At 40.9% G+C, this 15,661-nt stretch overlaps 1 protein-coding gene across 3 annotated transcripts in view; it reads left to right on the forward strand.

Moving 5' to 3' along the window:
* The first annotated feature begins 150 nt into the window (after positions 1-150).
* Positions 151-15,661, forward strand: part of LOC121241260 (E3 ubiquitin-protein ligase SHPRH) — a 44,155-nt gene continuing 28,644 nt past the window's right edge. Inside the window, exons 1-6 of one of the 3 annotated variants that reach the window (XM_041138974.1) lie at positions 151-325; positions 787-1,632; positions 1,834-2,022; positions 2,158-2,219; positions 3,010-3,502; positions 4,062-4,262. In XM_041138974.1, coding sequence (XP_040994908.1) covers positions 812-1,632; positions 1,834-2,022; positions 2,158-2,219; positions 3,010-3,502; positions 4,062-4,262 — 1,766 coding nt within the window. In that variant the 5' untranslated portion in view covers positions 151-325; positions 787-811. Of the gene's footprint in view, positions 430-747; positions 1,633-1,833; positions 2,023-2,157; positions 2,220-3,009; positions 3,503-4,061; positions 4,263-15,661 lie in introns of all 3 variants that reach the window. The other 2 variants (XM_041138966.1, XM_041138958.1) reach the window with 2 other exon arrangements.

Here is a 15,661-nt window from a genome sequence, read left to right on the forward strand (position 1 = left end):
GTGTATTAGGAGAAAAATTATTTTCATCAGTCATTATTTACTATAAAAAATATATTTATATCCTATGAAAAACACTTATATATTTTATAAAAAAATTATAGATATGAGGTGTATGATGTGAATAGTTTCTGATTTGTAGCAAAACTCGAAACTTTGGAGCCCTACTCGTAGACGAAACGTCGTACGTGTAGTCACTACTCGCACCTTTCCTCTGCGTTCTAGTTCTCAAGCCTTCCAAACTTGCAATTTTCAAGTAGCGCCTGGACCTGGGGTTCAATCTCTTCGGTTCTTCATTCCAACTCTTACCAAACACATATCGATTGAGGTTTGAAATCCCCCACGTTTCCTATTGTTCTTAACTACGATTCTTTCTTAACCTCATCTTTCTCGGTATTATGTTTCTTAATTCATGTTCTTGTTCCCAAATACTTATGTTAACCCGTTAGAAATGTTCACATGCGTTTACAACTCCAGAAATTGCGCCTATTACTTATTCTTCTATGTTTATTTTCATTATTAGTTTCTTTAATTCTAGCTGAGTACCTGGCTGCCTCTTGCCACTGCTTACCATTCAATTCAACTTATGCTTGCCAAGGAAAAAAATAAAATAAAATAACACGCGTTCGTTACTTTCTTTTCTTCCCATTGTTGCACTTTAATAACTAGTGGGATTGTGGAATTTCATATGGGCTTGCGTCGATGCCATCTGAGAAGTGAAGCTACTTGTTAATGTTTATATTTGACACTTTAATGTTGCGTTCTTAACATTGGTTATGTCAACAATAGGTGATAATTTTTTGCTTACGGTGTGATGGGTAGAAAGAAGCAAAGCCATCCTCATCATTCCGTTAAGGCAGTAGTAGAAAGCCATCATATTGCTGAAGCAGGGCCGCGGAATCAGCAAGCTATAAATACCGAGCATGTGCAGAACAATGAATTTAACATAATTGATGAGCCATATTTCGTGGAACTTGATCGGGCTTCTTGGGCTTCAGATGAGCACCTTGATATTTCGGAAGTTGTTCTAATAGATTTGAATTTGAGAGAAGGTTTTTCTGGTTGTGAAGTGAATGATGATTTTTTACTGGATTCCAAGTATTCCTTAAGGTTTAGATTGTGCAACATTAATGAATTTGTAGGTCGTATTAAACTAGGTCATTGGCCTGTGTTATCCTCTAGTGATGTATCTTTAGAATTCATAGAAATATGCACAAGAAAGGATAAAATGACACACTCAGTGATTTTGTCGGGTAGTTTTGATGGACCAGAAGAGGGTATTTCTGCTCTTGTTCACTTGGCAAGTTTGAAGTTTATGACACTGCGGCCAGTTATGGGGGTTACATCTCTAGGGAACACATCATCTCTCAGGGTGAGGGTGGAGATTCTTAAAAGTGCCTTTGAAGCTTGTGAGTCACTTTTGGAGAATACAAGGCAACTATGGAAAAGAAGCATGATGAATGTCATGGCTTGGCTGCGTCCGGAAGTAATGACTTCAGAGGGTAGGTATGGAGTTAATACATCAGCAGAAATGGAAATTGATTTGCACATGGAGATGAGAAATGGCAATCTCGATACAAAGAAACGTGCAAGGCTTGATGCTGCTGGGTTTTATGAAGCCATCAAGCCATCCAAGTTAGTAACAGTGTCTTTCTGTTTCCATTATTCTCTATTTAGTATTTAATTGTTTTAATAATTTTCATTTTACTTGCCAAAAAAAAAAAAAAAATAGTATTTATGCTGTATAAATTTATGCAGTTCCTTCATATGTTCTTTTCAAAATCTGAAATTTTCTGGTTTAATTTTTTTTTAGTTAATTGTTTATCTCCTGTACAGAGCGGATCCAATGCTTGAACATGACATACTCGACTTGCTTCCTGATCTGAGACCATATCAACGCCGTGCAGCTTACTGGATGATCCAACGAGAGAATGGAGATTCAAGAAGTTTTTCATTTTTCTCTCCTTTATGTTTGCGTGTGGATTTTATAGGCACATGTACAAAAATGTTCTACAATCCATTCAGGTATCGATTTTTCAGTTGGTCCTTAGCATTGAGGAAAATAGTTGCAGTGTTCATCGTGCTTTTACTTTAATTCCCCCCCCCCCCCCCCCCCCCCCCCCTCTTCCATATGCTTACTTTGCAATTTTTTTTTTTCAGCGGAAACATTTCTTTGCACCCAGAGCAATCTCCACCATATGTCTTTGGTGGAATTCTTGCTGGTAGGCACCAGTTCTGTATTGTGTCCTGCCCATGTCAAACCTTTCAATCATAGTCTTCTGCTTTTTTCTTTTTACAACTTCATACCAAAATTGATTAAGATTAAGGCTGCGTTTGGATGTTGAGCTGAGTTGAGTTCTCTATGAATAGTAGTGAGTTGAGATGATGGAGTGAGTTTTGTGGAGCCCATCTAAGATGAGTTTAGATGTGTTTGGATGTTAAGATGAGTTTAAATGTATTTATGGGAAGTTGAAAAAGGTTGTGGGTCCCATGTGTAAGGAGGTGTTGAGTTGAAAAAGGTTGTAGGTCCCACGCGTAAAGAGGTTTTGAGTTGAAATGAGTTTAATTATTAGAGAGTTGAGTGTTTGGATGTTAAAAGAGGTTTAAATCTGAACCAAATTCAGTTGAACTGAGTTTGGTCAAAGAACCAAATGCAACCTAATGTGGTTCATTACTTATATATAAAAAAAAGATTAATGTGGTTCATTTTAGATGCTATATATGATATTGCCTTATGTACTTGAAAAATTTAATGTTTAGACAAACAGTTTCTAACATTTATGTTCCAAAATTTTTATGATTTTCTTGGCACTAGGAGGAAATGAGGTTAAGAATAGGAACACGCATAAGATTCTAAGAATGCTTTCTTTTCATAAGCCTATGGAAGATCGTCCTGGGAATGGTGGACATGGTTCTTGGTTTTAAACTATTTAAGGATGCCAAGTGTACATGAGTGTGATTTGCCACTGATTGATTTCACCATGGTGATTATGTCTCTTATTGCTTTCACAGATGAGATGGGTTTGGGAAAAACAGTTGAACTGCTTGCTTGCATCTTTTCTCATCAGAAGTCCGCATCTGAAGATGACATATTTATTGACTCTCAATCAGAATTGCAGAAATCTAATATTAAGAGATTGAAAAGGGAGCGTGTTGAGTGTATATGTGGGGCTGTCAGTGAAAGTCGAAAGTATGAAGGATTATGGGTACAGTGTGATATATGTGACGCTTGGCAACATGCAGATTGTGTTGGGTATTCACCCAAAAGAAAACTAAAGTCTGGTGAAGTTTCTGGTGTACAACGATGTGAAAAGAAGTCAATGATCAAGTCAAAAGGGTACACAAGAAGGAAAAAGACAGCTAACATTGCTGTGAGAGATGGGGAACACATTTGCCCATTATGCTTGGAACTGATGCACGCGACTGAATCTCCCCTTGCTACTGGTGCCACTCTTATAGTCTGCCCGGCTCCAATATTACCCCAATGGCATGCCGAAATTATACGGTATAGTTTCTTTTTAAATTGTACTCCCACTCTTGTAAAACTTGATATCTCTTGTAAAAATTGACTTGTTATTGATCTATATACAATCAATCATTAATCTTCATGGAGGAGATCTATGGGATTGTTGGTTCTTCATAGAATTTGACGCGATGAGATCTTAGCATTTGACCTGATGAGATCTCCTGTTCTTATAACTTTAGAAAGTTTGCAGTTGTCCAAGAACCTGATTCATGCTATGTACCATGATGAAGACATTATAGGAAACTATTTTCTTTTTTTTTTTTTACATGGGGGTCAACCATTGTTTTTATAGGAGCACATTTGCTCATAAGTGTGATGATGAACAATATTTTTTTGTGTTTTATACTGTATGTTCTTTAGATAACTAATTTCTTGTCCCTTTTTGGGATAAAATTTCATAAACAATCCATATTGATTAAAGAAAAAAGGCAACTCAATTTGGATCCTTGACTGGATGGTTTACGAAGTTTGTTGCCATATTTTTTTATGCATTGAACTGCTGTTCCAACTGACTTATTTTTGTTATTTCTTATCCTAGTCATACACGTCCAGGTTCTTTAAGAACTTGTGTCTATGAAGGTGTGAAAATCACTTCTCTTTCAAATACATCTGGTGTGGATATCAGTAAGCTTGTCAGTGCTGATATCGTATTAACCACATATGATGTGCTCAAAGAAGATCTGTCACATGACTCTGATAGGCATGAAGGTGATCGACGCTTCATGAGATTCCAGAAGAGGTTTGTGTTTTTTTTTCTCATTTGTAATGACCTTTTCATGTTCTCTTCATGCTTTGTTCTTGAAAAACTTTACAGCAGTTTGTACAAGTTTCTGAGCATAAGTTATATATTTTTTTAAAATTGTTGGTGTGAGATTGCTGGCTTGTGCAGTTGGTGAGAGGGTGCGTGGTGTATTGGTGGCTATTTTAACATCACCTGGTATCCAAGTGAAAGGTCGGGGGATTCTCGTATTGGTTTGGCCATGGTTGATTTTTTTGATTTAATCTTTGATCTGGGTTTGGTTTATTTACCTTTGGTAGGGGGCGATTTCACTTGGTCGAACGGGAGGGCATAGTTTAGGTTGGACAGATTCTTATTTCCCCTTCTTGGGAGGCACATTTCTCTGACTAAAAGCATTGTAAATTTATTTGAGGAAATGGAATGTGAAAGTCATCGGGAACATCGTGGATTAGAAAAAGTCTCTTTTTGAGGAGCTAATTTGCTTTAAATGAAAATGAGGCTGTTGGGGTTCTATTGGCTGATGAGAAGGAAAGCAAACTTGGTGTTGCTACTGAACTAGAAAAAATTACTCTCATGGAGGAGATTTCTTGGCGACAAAAAGTCTTGGGCCCTTTGGTTGAAGGAAGGGGACAAGTGCACCAAATTCTTTCATAGAGTTGCCAATTCTCATTGAAGGAATAACGCCATTGAGAGGTTCCCCGACATAAAAAAAAAGGAATAACGCCATTGAGGTGCTCCACTCGGAAGGTAATTGTCATTACGGATCAATCTGAAATTCAGGACCACATTTTTCATTTTTATGAAAAGCTCCTAATAGAGCCTTATTCTTGGCGTCCTAAGGTTGATGGGCTGGTGTTTGATTTGATTGACCGGCCTAGTGCGCTTTGGTTGGAGAGAATGTTTGGAGAGGAGAAGGTGCTCAATGTGATAAGAGGAATAGACAAAGATAAAGCTTTGGGTCCAGATGGATTTTCCTGACTTTTTTTCAGGTTTGTTGGGACATTGTTAAGGACAACATCATGAAGGTTTTTCTTGAATTTCATCTATTTATGAAATTTGAGAAAAGTCTTAATGCTTAATTCATTGCGCTTAGTCCTAACAAAGTTGGGTCCGTGGAGGTGAATGATTTTCGTCCCATCAGTCTTATTAGTAGTGTATACGAAATCATTTTGAAGATGCAGCTAACCGTTTGAGTGTGGTTATGGGGAAGATCATCACACAATTTTAAAATGCTTTTATAAAGGGAAGACAAATTCTTAACTACGTTCTTATTGCTAATGAGTGCTTGGAGAGTAGAATCAGAGGTGGCGTTCCTGACATTCTTTGTAAATTGGATATGGAGAAGGCTTTCGACCACGCCAACTGGGCTTTTTTGGTTTATACCCTTAGTAGGTATGATTTTGGGGAGAGGTGGTGTAATTGGATGAAGCATTGCATATCTATAGTTAGATTTTCGGTTTTGGTTAACGGCACACTAGCTGGTTTCTTTAACAGCTCCCGGGAATTGAGACAAGGGGATCCACTGTCCCATTTTCAGGGATTGAGACAAGGGGATCCATTGTCCCCTTTCCTTTTTGTTTTAGTTATGAATGTGTTGAGCAGAATGTTGAAGGCGACGGTGGATAGGGGATTCATATTGGACTTTTCGGTGGGCAATCCTTCTTATGGCAGCGTTAATGTTTCTCATTTAGCCTTTGTGGATTATACTTTGATCCTTTGTGAACCAAATTTTGATTAGATCTATTCTTTATGGGCTCTCTTGCTATGTTTTGAAGCCGTATCCAGCCTAAAGGTGAACCTATCAAAGTCTGAAATGATCCCTTTTGGTATGGTCAATAATCGAGGGGATTTGGCTGATATATTGGGCTGCAAAGTCTCTAGCTTGCCTTTGAAGTATCTTGGCCTCCCTTTGGGGCACCTCATAAATCCAAGGCTATTTGGGATGGGATTATAGAAAAAATTGAATGTCGATTGGCTGGTTGGAAAATGATTTATTTGTCCAAAGGAGGTAGAATCACTTTAATTAAGAGCACTTTATCTAATATTGCAACCTATTTCCTATATCTTTTTCCTTTGCTTGTAGGAGTGGCTAATAGAATGGAAATGATATTTGTACTTTCTTGTGGGACGGTATGGAGAATGAGAAGAAATTCCATTTGCTTAAGTGGGATAAGATTTGCACTCCTCTTTCACTGGGAGGTTTGGGGATTAGAAAGCTGAAAACTTTCAATAAGGTACTTTTAGGGAAATGGCTATGGAAGTATCATCAAGAAGGGGACTCTTTTTGGAAGATTGTTATTGATGCCAAGTATGGGAGTACTTGGGGTGGTTGGTGCTTCAACGAAGTAAGAGGGGGATATGGTGTGGGAGTGTGGAAATTCATTCATAATGAATGGGGGGAGTTCTTTAGAAATTTTAGATTTGAGGTGGGTAGGGGAAATCGGATCAGTTTTTGGCAGGACTTGTGGTGTGGGGATGAGGCCTTGAAGAATGTTCTCCTCTCTCTCTTCATAATTGCTTTGAATAAAGGTGCTTCCATGTTGATTACATGAATAACACTACTGGATTTATTCAGTGGTTAGTAAGCTTTATTAGAGATGTCCATGATTGGGAAGTGGGGGGACATTACTGAATTTTACAGCTTGCTTTATGCTTTAAGCATAAACTCTGGAGGGGAGGATAGATTACTTTGGAATAAGTTTGATAATAACATCATGGGCCGTAAGGATGGGCCTGGTTCTACGGGTCTCGTGTTGGGCCATGATACAGGTCAGGCCTCAGGCCCAAAGAAAGTTTGGAGGGCAGTGGCAACCGACGTGTCGGGGCAAGCTTCTGGGTCCAAGATTTCGGACCAGGAATTGCGTCAAACTCCTGTGGCGCCGATACGCATCTTACTGGCAACCCTACCGGCACAGAAACTGCCGACGACCTCTGTCGACCACCCTGGTGAGCCGGTAAAAGTGTTCCGACGAGAGGATTTAGAGGAGGGGGAGATTTCGGTGGAGCCGTTAGTGCAGGAGAGTTTGAGAAATGATTCTGCGTCCTCGTCACTAGGGATGATGGTGGAGAATGGGCTTTCTGAGCCGTGTGTGGTGGTCGAAGGTGTTGTGAAATACTATGCAAAGTACACACACCAACGATGACAAATAAAGTAAAAGCAACACAATCAAGAACACGACACAGTATTTACGTGGTTCAGCAAATTGCCTACGTCCACCGGAGCTACAGAAATCTTATTAACCAGAGGAGATTACAATCACTCAATCTCAACTCACACTCTCTAGGGCTTTTGCTCTCTCACACAATATGCACTCACAAGACAATTGTTCTCTCTCAAAATATGCTTCTGACCGTACAACACAAGTCTAATATGACATATATATAGTGAGTGGCGCTGGAAACTCTAATCTGGCAAAATCTACGTACTTCGCTCGAGCGGAGTGTCGAGCGCGACTCGAGCGAACAGCCAAATGAACATTGGCTCGAGCGGAGTGTCAAGCGAACACTAGGGTTTGTGTCTCGCTCGAGTAGAGTGTCAAGCGAGACTCGAGCGAACCTCTCTGACTTGCCTTCGCTCGAGCGGTCTGTCGAGCGATGTCGAGCGAAGTCGAGCGAACTTGGCTCGAGCCAACTGTCGAGTCAACTTTCAGCAAACACTTTTTCAGCTCCAAACCAGTCTTCACATATACCCTAACAATCTCCCACTTGGAGACTGGGTCTCCACATGCCAGCCATTGTTTCCAGCCAAGCCCTATCATCTCTGCAGCTCACAGCTCCCGTCTTCAAGCTAGAAAACGCCCTGAAGTCAAGCCCGACTTCAGTCTTCCACATACATCACCCTTAGGGCGACTCACAACTCCCACTGCACCAGGAGTATCCGGTCTCGAACCGATCTTGGCAACCTTAGCCAACTTTCTCAGACTTTCATGAGGAACGACAAAGCTGACTCCCTTTGGCTTCCTCACATGTTTCGCGGCCTTTTTGCACTCTTGTATTTCCCTGCACATCATTGGATCCTGATGTCAAATACAAAGAATTAGATCTCTTACCATGCGCTAAGACCAGTGCACCCTTAGTGATCTTCCAAACCCCTCCAGAGAATGCTACCGCAAAACCCCTGTCATCAAGCTGTCCCACAGAGATCAGGTTTTTCTTCAGATTTGGAACATGTCTGACTTGCTGTAAAGTCCACACGCTCCTGTTTGGAAGTGTGATATGCACATCACCCACTCCTACTACATCCAGTGTCTTTCCATCAGCCGTATACATCTTTCCAAAATTACTAGCAACATAATTCTGCATGATTTCTCGATGTGAAGTACTATGGAACGAAGACCCTGAATCTAACACCCAATTATCAATCGGACTGTGCACTGTAAGAAGTAAGGCATCATGAATTTCTTCTGCCACTACATTCACAGCATCATCATCAAAACTTTCTTGATTCCTGCAGTTTCTCTTGATGTGGCTCGGCTTGCCACAACTCCAGCACGTGATCTGCTGCCCAGATCTCATCTTGCTATTTCCCCTGCTCTTGGAACTTGATCTGCCATGTCCTCTACCTCTATTGTCAACAATCAGGGCAGATCTTGAACCCGAGGACTCACCAAGTCTCTCCTACGTACTTCTTCAGCAAGTACCATGTCACGTATGTCATCATAGTTCAGTTTTGACTTGCCGGCTGAACTACTCACAGCCATCCTCATGGCCTCCCAACTATTTGGCAGCGATGCCAACAGAATCAATGCTCTAATCTCATCATCAAACTCAATCTCTACAGAAGACAGTTGATTTGTGATCGTATTGAATTCATTCAAGTGTTAGGCTACAGACATACCTTCAGACATCTTCAGATTGAACAATTTCTTCATCAAGTGCACCTTATTGTTCGCAGATGGCTTTTCATACATTCCTGACAAAGTCGCCATGAGATCCACCGTGGTTATCTCCTTACTGACATTGTGTGCCACTGTTCTAGACAAAGTCAGCCGAACAAGACCTAGAACCTGTCGATCTAACAAGGTCCACTCAGCATCAGTCATGCTCTCTGGCTTCTTTCCCAACAGTGGAAGGTGGAGCCTCTTCCCATAGAGATAATCCTCAATCTGCATCTTCCAGTATCCAAAATCAGTGCCGTCAAACTTCTCGATCCAGGGTGCGTTCACTTTATCTCCAGCCATCATTCTCCTTCAGATCCGACCTTGGCTCTTGATACCAGTTGTTGTGAAATACTATGCAAAGTACACACACCAACGATGACAAATAAAGTAAAAGCAACACAATCAAGAACACGACACAGTATTTACGTGGTTCAGCAAATTGCCTACGTCCACCAGAGCTGCAGAAATCTTATTAACCAGAGGAGATTACAATCACTCAATCTCAACTCACACTCTCTAGGGCTTTTGCTCTCTCACACAATATGCACTCACAAGACAATTGTTCTCTCTCAAAATATGCTTCTGACCGTACAACACAAGTCTAATATGACATATATATAGTGAGTGGCGCTGGAAACCCTAATCTGGCAAAATTTACGTACTTCGCTCGAGCGGAGTGTCGTGCGCGACTCGAGCGAACAGCCAAATGAACATTGGCTTGAGCGGAGTGTCAAGCGAACACTAGGGTTTGTGTCTCGCTCGAGCGGAGTGTCGAGCGAGACTCGAGCGAACCTCTCTGACTTGCCTTCGCTCGAGCGGTCTGTCGAGCGAACCTCTCTGACTTGCCTTCGCTCGAGCAGTCTGTCGAGCGAACTTGGCTCGAGCCAATTGTCGAGCCAACTTTCAGCAAACACTTTTTCAGCTCCAAACCAATCTCCACATATACCCCAATAGAAGGTTCTGAGGCTGTGCAGGTGCAGTCAGTAGCGCTGGAAAATTGGATTTCATCTTCGGGTGAGGCTGTGCAGGTGCAGTCTGAATATCCGTTTGGATCCACACCAATGGAGTTGAGTGTTTTTGGTGGGATAATTTCTGGGGATGGCATTCCTATTAAAAATATGGCCTCAAGTGGTGAACCAATTAGCTTGGGTGGCTTGGAACTGATTTTGATTCCCAATAACAGTGTTGGTGAGGAGGGGGCTCTTACTCCTCTATGTACACTCCCTCCCAGTTCTGAATATGGGAGTTGCTCATCGAATTGGATTTTTAAAAAGGTAGAGGAGTTACAAAATATCTTTGGGGTCTCTTTTGGAGGTTATGAGGAGCAATTTATGGCCCTTCTTGTGGCTATTGAAGCTAGTCGATCGAAATCAGCTACAAAACAAGACAGGGAACTTAAACGTTTAACATGCTCCATCAATTATGATGTTAAGGTTGGGAGTAGCGGAAGGGTTAGACCGAAAGGGACGGGAAATTTAAGTTTTAATGAAGCCTAAGATTGTATCATGGAATGTACGGGGTCTCAATGATAGCAATAAATGTCTTCGTATCAAAGCTTTATTGAGATTGTGGAAGGGTGATGTGATTTGTTTGCAAGAAACAAAGTTGGGTTTTATTGATAGAAGATTGGTGCGTAGTTTATGGGGATGCTCGTATGTGGGTTGGTCCTATTTGGCCTCTCAGGAAGCATCAGGTGGTGTGTTATTGATGTGGGATAAAAGAGTGGTTGAGGCGATTGAGTGTGTTGGTGAGTTTCCGGTTTCAGTGTTATTCAAAAATGTGAGCGATGGGTGGGATTGGGCTTTTGCAGGGTCCTATGGTCCCAATATGGATAGAGATAGGCGAAGGTTGTGGGAGGAGTTGGCGGGAATATACTCTTTATGGGATGTGCCGTGGTGTATGGGAGGTGATTTTAACATTACTCGTTTTTCTAGTGAACCATCGGGGCATCATCGGCACACTCTAGCCATGACGGAATTCTCTGAGTTCATCTTTGATATGGACCTCATGGACATTCCCTTGGTGGGTGGTGAGTACACATGGTCTAACGGCCATGCTTGGTCGAAATTGGATAGATTCCTTGTTTCGCCGTTATGAGAAGCCCACTATCCAGAAGTAAGTCAGAAAAGGTTAGCTCTAGTCAGTTCAGACCATTTTCCCATTCTCTTAGATTGTGGGGGCATTCACGGGAGTCGCCGGTATTTCAAGTTCGAGAATATGTAGCTTAAAGTGAACGGGTTTGTAGAGTTGGTGAGTACTTGGTGGGCATTGTACCAGTTTAGTGGCACTCCAAGTTTCATTCTTGCAAGTAAGCTGAAGGTTCTAAGACAAGATCTGAAGAAGTGGAACTTGGAAGTATTTGGTCACACTGACAATCAAAAGTCCACTTTGTTGGAGGAATTGCAGGAGCTAGAGGGTAAGGAATTATTGGGAGGGGCCTCTGAGGAGGAGTTATTGAGGAAAGCCACGGTTGTGACAGAGTTGGAAATGGTTTTGTTGGCAGAGGAGACATCATGGCGTCAAAAATCCAGAGCCCTTTGGTTGAAAGAGGGTGATAGGTGTACGGAGTTTTTTCACAAAGTGGCTAATTCTCATCGATGTAACAATGCGATTGAGTCGCTTCATTCAGGTACTCAGGTGCTATCCTCTCCCATTGAACTAGAAAGTCGTATTGCACATTATTATGAGACTCTACTTACCGAATCGGTATCTTGGAGGCCGAAACTTGATGACTTATCGTTTGAGGCAATTGATCCGCAACTTGTGAAGATGAGATTTTCAAGGTCATCTCTAGTATGGCTAAGGACAAAGCGCCAGGTCCGGATGGTTTCTCAATGGGTTTCTTCCAAACTTGTTGGGATGTGGTGAAAGGTGATGTCATGCGGGTGTTCAGTGAATTTCACGCTTTTAAAAAGTTTGAGAAATCACTTAACTTGACTTTTATTGTGCTCATTCCCAAGAAACATGGGGCTTCGAGTATTGAGGATTTTCGTCCAATAAGTTTGGCTAGTAGTGTCTATAAGATTATTTCAAAGGTTCTTGCTAACCGGCTTAGTCCAGTGTTGGAAAATATTATTTCCAAGCCTCAGAATGCTTTTATTCGAGGGAGACATATACTTGATTCGGTGCTCATTGCAAATGAGAGCCTAGATGCTAGATTGCGGGAGGGAAGTCTAGGTATTCTTTGCAAGTTAGACATGGAAAAGGCCTATGATCATGTGAACTGGGAATTCCTTTTGTATTTGCTCAAGAGGTGTGGTTTTGGAGATAGGTGGATTTCTTGGATACGTCATTGTATTTCAACGGCTCCGTTTTCAGAGCTAGTTAATGGCACTCCTGCTGGTTTTTTTGATAGTTCGAGGGGTTTGCGGCAAGGTGATCCGTTATCTCCTCTTCTTTTTGTTATAGTATGGAGGCATTAAGTAGGATGGTGCAGGCTACTGTTGATGGGGGTTTTTTATCTGGTTTTCAGGTGGGAAATGGCTCTGGTAGCCCTTGTATCATTTCACATCTCCTATTCGCAGATGACACTCTGATTTTCTGTGAAGCGGATAGGAGTCAGGTCCAAACTTTACGTGCATTATTACTTTGCTTTGAAGCAGTGTCAGGGCTTAAGGTCAACCTTGGCAAGTCTGAGATGGTTCTTGTGGGTGTGGTTCCTAATATACGCAGTCTAGCAAGTCTTCTGGATTGTAGTGTATCCTCTTTCCCAATGAAATATTTGGGCCTTCCATTAGGTGCAACTTTCAAGAGTAGAGCAATATGGAATGAGGTGGTAGAGAAGATAGAGAAAATGTTGGCTAGATGGAAAAAGGGTGTATTTATCGAAAGGGGGTTGTCTCACTCTTATTAAGAGCACCCTCACTAACCTTCCCACTTATTTTTTATCTCTTTTTCCTACGCGTGCAGGGGTGGCGAATAGGATTGAGAAACTTTTCAAGGCTTTTTTATGAGGAGGCATAGGGGAGGAGAAGAAATTTCATTTGGTTAATTGGAAGACAGTATGTGCCCCAGTTGTGAATGGGGGGTTGGATGTTTGTAATTTGAGAACTTTTAATAAAGCGTTATTGGGGAAATGGCTTTGGAGATATCATTTGGAAGGGGGATCTCTGTGGAAAGAAACTATAGATGCTAGATATGGTGTTGCTTGAGGTGGTTGGTGTTCTAAAGAAGTGAGAGGGGGGCATGGAGTGGGTCTATGGAAGTTTATAAGGAAGGGGTGGACAAGCTTCATAAATCATATTCGCTTTGTCGCAGGGGAGGGCAACCGTATCGGTTTTTGGCGAGACGTGTGGTGTGGAGATCAGGCATTGGAAAGGGTGTTTCCGGCTTTATATCGTATTGCAGTTAATAAGGAGGTTTTAGTGGCGGATGTGCGGTTATCTGCTCATGGTTCGCATCAGTGGAATATTCTGTTTAATAGGGATATTCATGATTGGGAATTATCTATGGTTTCAGACTTTTTCAGCTTGCTACACTCCTTGGGGACTACTATGGCACAGCATGACAGTTTGAAATGGAGGTTTCAGGATCACAAGAAATGCACAGTAAAGGCGTATTATAAACTCTTGATTGCACAGGATCACACCCCTTTTCCTTGGAAGAACATTTGGAGGTCTCGTGTACCCTCTAGAGTTGCTTTCTCTGTTTGGAATGCCGCCCTTGGGAAGATCTTGACCACAGACAACTTGAGGAAGAGAGGATGTGTAATGTTGGATTTGTGTTACATGTGTAAAAAGAATGGAGAATCGATAGATCATCTTTTACTACATTGTGACGTAGCGAGGGGGTTGTGGGATGAGATTTTTAGAAAGGTTGGTGTGGCTTGGGTAATGCCTATGAGGGTGGTGGATTTGATGGCTTGTTGGAGAAAATTGCAGGGCAGTCCTCAAGTGGCAGCAGTTTGGAGAATGATTCCGTTGTGTATCATGTGGTGTATTTGGACGGAAAGGAATGCGCGCTATTTTGAAGACAAGGAACGAACAATGATGGAGCTAAAGAATTTTTTTCTACATACTTTATTGCTTTGGTTTTTCAGCTATTGTACTAAATGGGGATGATATTCATGAATTTTTATCCTTAGTTCATCGCTCTTAGAATGTATTTAGGAGTTCTATCGTATACTTCCTGTGTACATGGTACATGCCTATTTCATTCACATCAATAAAGTTTATCTCTTACTTATCAAAAAAAAAAAGTTTGATAATAAGAAATTCTCGGTTAGATCTTTATACAAGGTCTTGGCATCACATTTTTCTACTGACTTTTTTCCTTGGAAAAATATTTGGAGATGCAAGGTGCCTCATTGATAAGTTGAGAAAGCTTGGTATCGTTGCAATGGATTGGTGCTTTATGTGCAAAAGATGTGGTGAATCGGCGGATCATCTTCTTCTTCATTGTGATGTGTCGAAGGCTTTGTGGGACGAGGTCTTTGCTAAGGCGGGAATTGCTTGGGTGATGCCCAAGAAGGTGGTGAACCTTTTGGCGTGTTGGAGAGGGATTCTAGGAAATCGTCAAACAACTGTTTGGAAGATGATACCTCTTGTCTTATGTGGTGTATTTGGAATGAGAGGAATGGACACTGTTTTCAGAATAGAAAATGATCGGTGGAAGGGATTAGGGCTTTCTTTTTTCATACCTTGATGCTTTGGGCTTCGGTTATTGTATTGGATGGGAATAGTCTTAATGACTTTTGTATTGTTTTTCAAGGTTAGCTTGTAATTAGGTGTCTCTCTCTTGTACACTTCCTGTGTATTTGGGCTATGCCTAATTACCTTTTTTTAATAAATTTCTTATAAAAAAAAGTTTGTATTAGATTGCTTGTAAGGCTCTCAAGTAGTGTAGATCAAGTGTGTAGAGAATTTCTGGCAATTGCCTCCACAAAAATTTCTTCATAGTTGGGGAACTAATTCTAAATGTCATGCAGGTTTGCATGATTGCTTCACTAAATGTGCTAAGAATCTACGAGGCAGTTTTGGAATTTAGAATGATGAGTTAAAACTATAAAAATTATATTGTAGTTTAATTTTTCATTTGCTATTATTTGGTACTATTGTAATAAAAAGGCTTCCAAAACTAATGAATTTAAATTGAGAGAGGGGCTCTCTTTTTCTCTCCATACACCTTTTTCACTGATGATGGTTCCTAGTGCTTAATGATGAGAGTTTGAGTTTAATTTAGGCACCGTTTGGATTCGGAAAGTATTTCATCTCATCTCACCTCATCTCATCATTACAACTTTCTCAGATTTCCATACAAAATATAATAAACAATTCAACTTTTTCAAATCCCAAAATAATAATAATATTAAAAAATAATATTTTAATGATATTTTTTTCTACTTTCATCTAAATTCATTTCATCTCATCTCTGAATCCAAACCAACCCTTAGATATTAATCATGGGACTCCAGAAACAGCTTCTCATTGAGTCTAAAGTATTTGCATTATCGGAGGAAGGTAGTCGATGGATTTGTATAACAGAGAGAAGTTAGAAGGTTACAAAAGAGATGATACTGGG

The sequence above is a fragment of the Juglans microcarpa x Juglans regia genome, chromosome 1D, assembly GCF_004785595.1.
Source record: "Juglans microcarpa x Juglans regia isolate MS1-56 chromosome 1D, Jm3101_v1.0, whole genome shotgun sequence".
Taxonomy (NCBI): domain Eukaryota; kingdom Viridiplantae; phylum Streptophyta; class Magnoliopsida; order Fagales; family Juglandaceae; genus Juglans; species Juglans microcarpa x Juglans regia.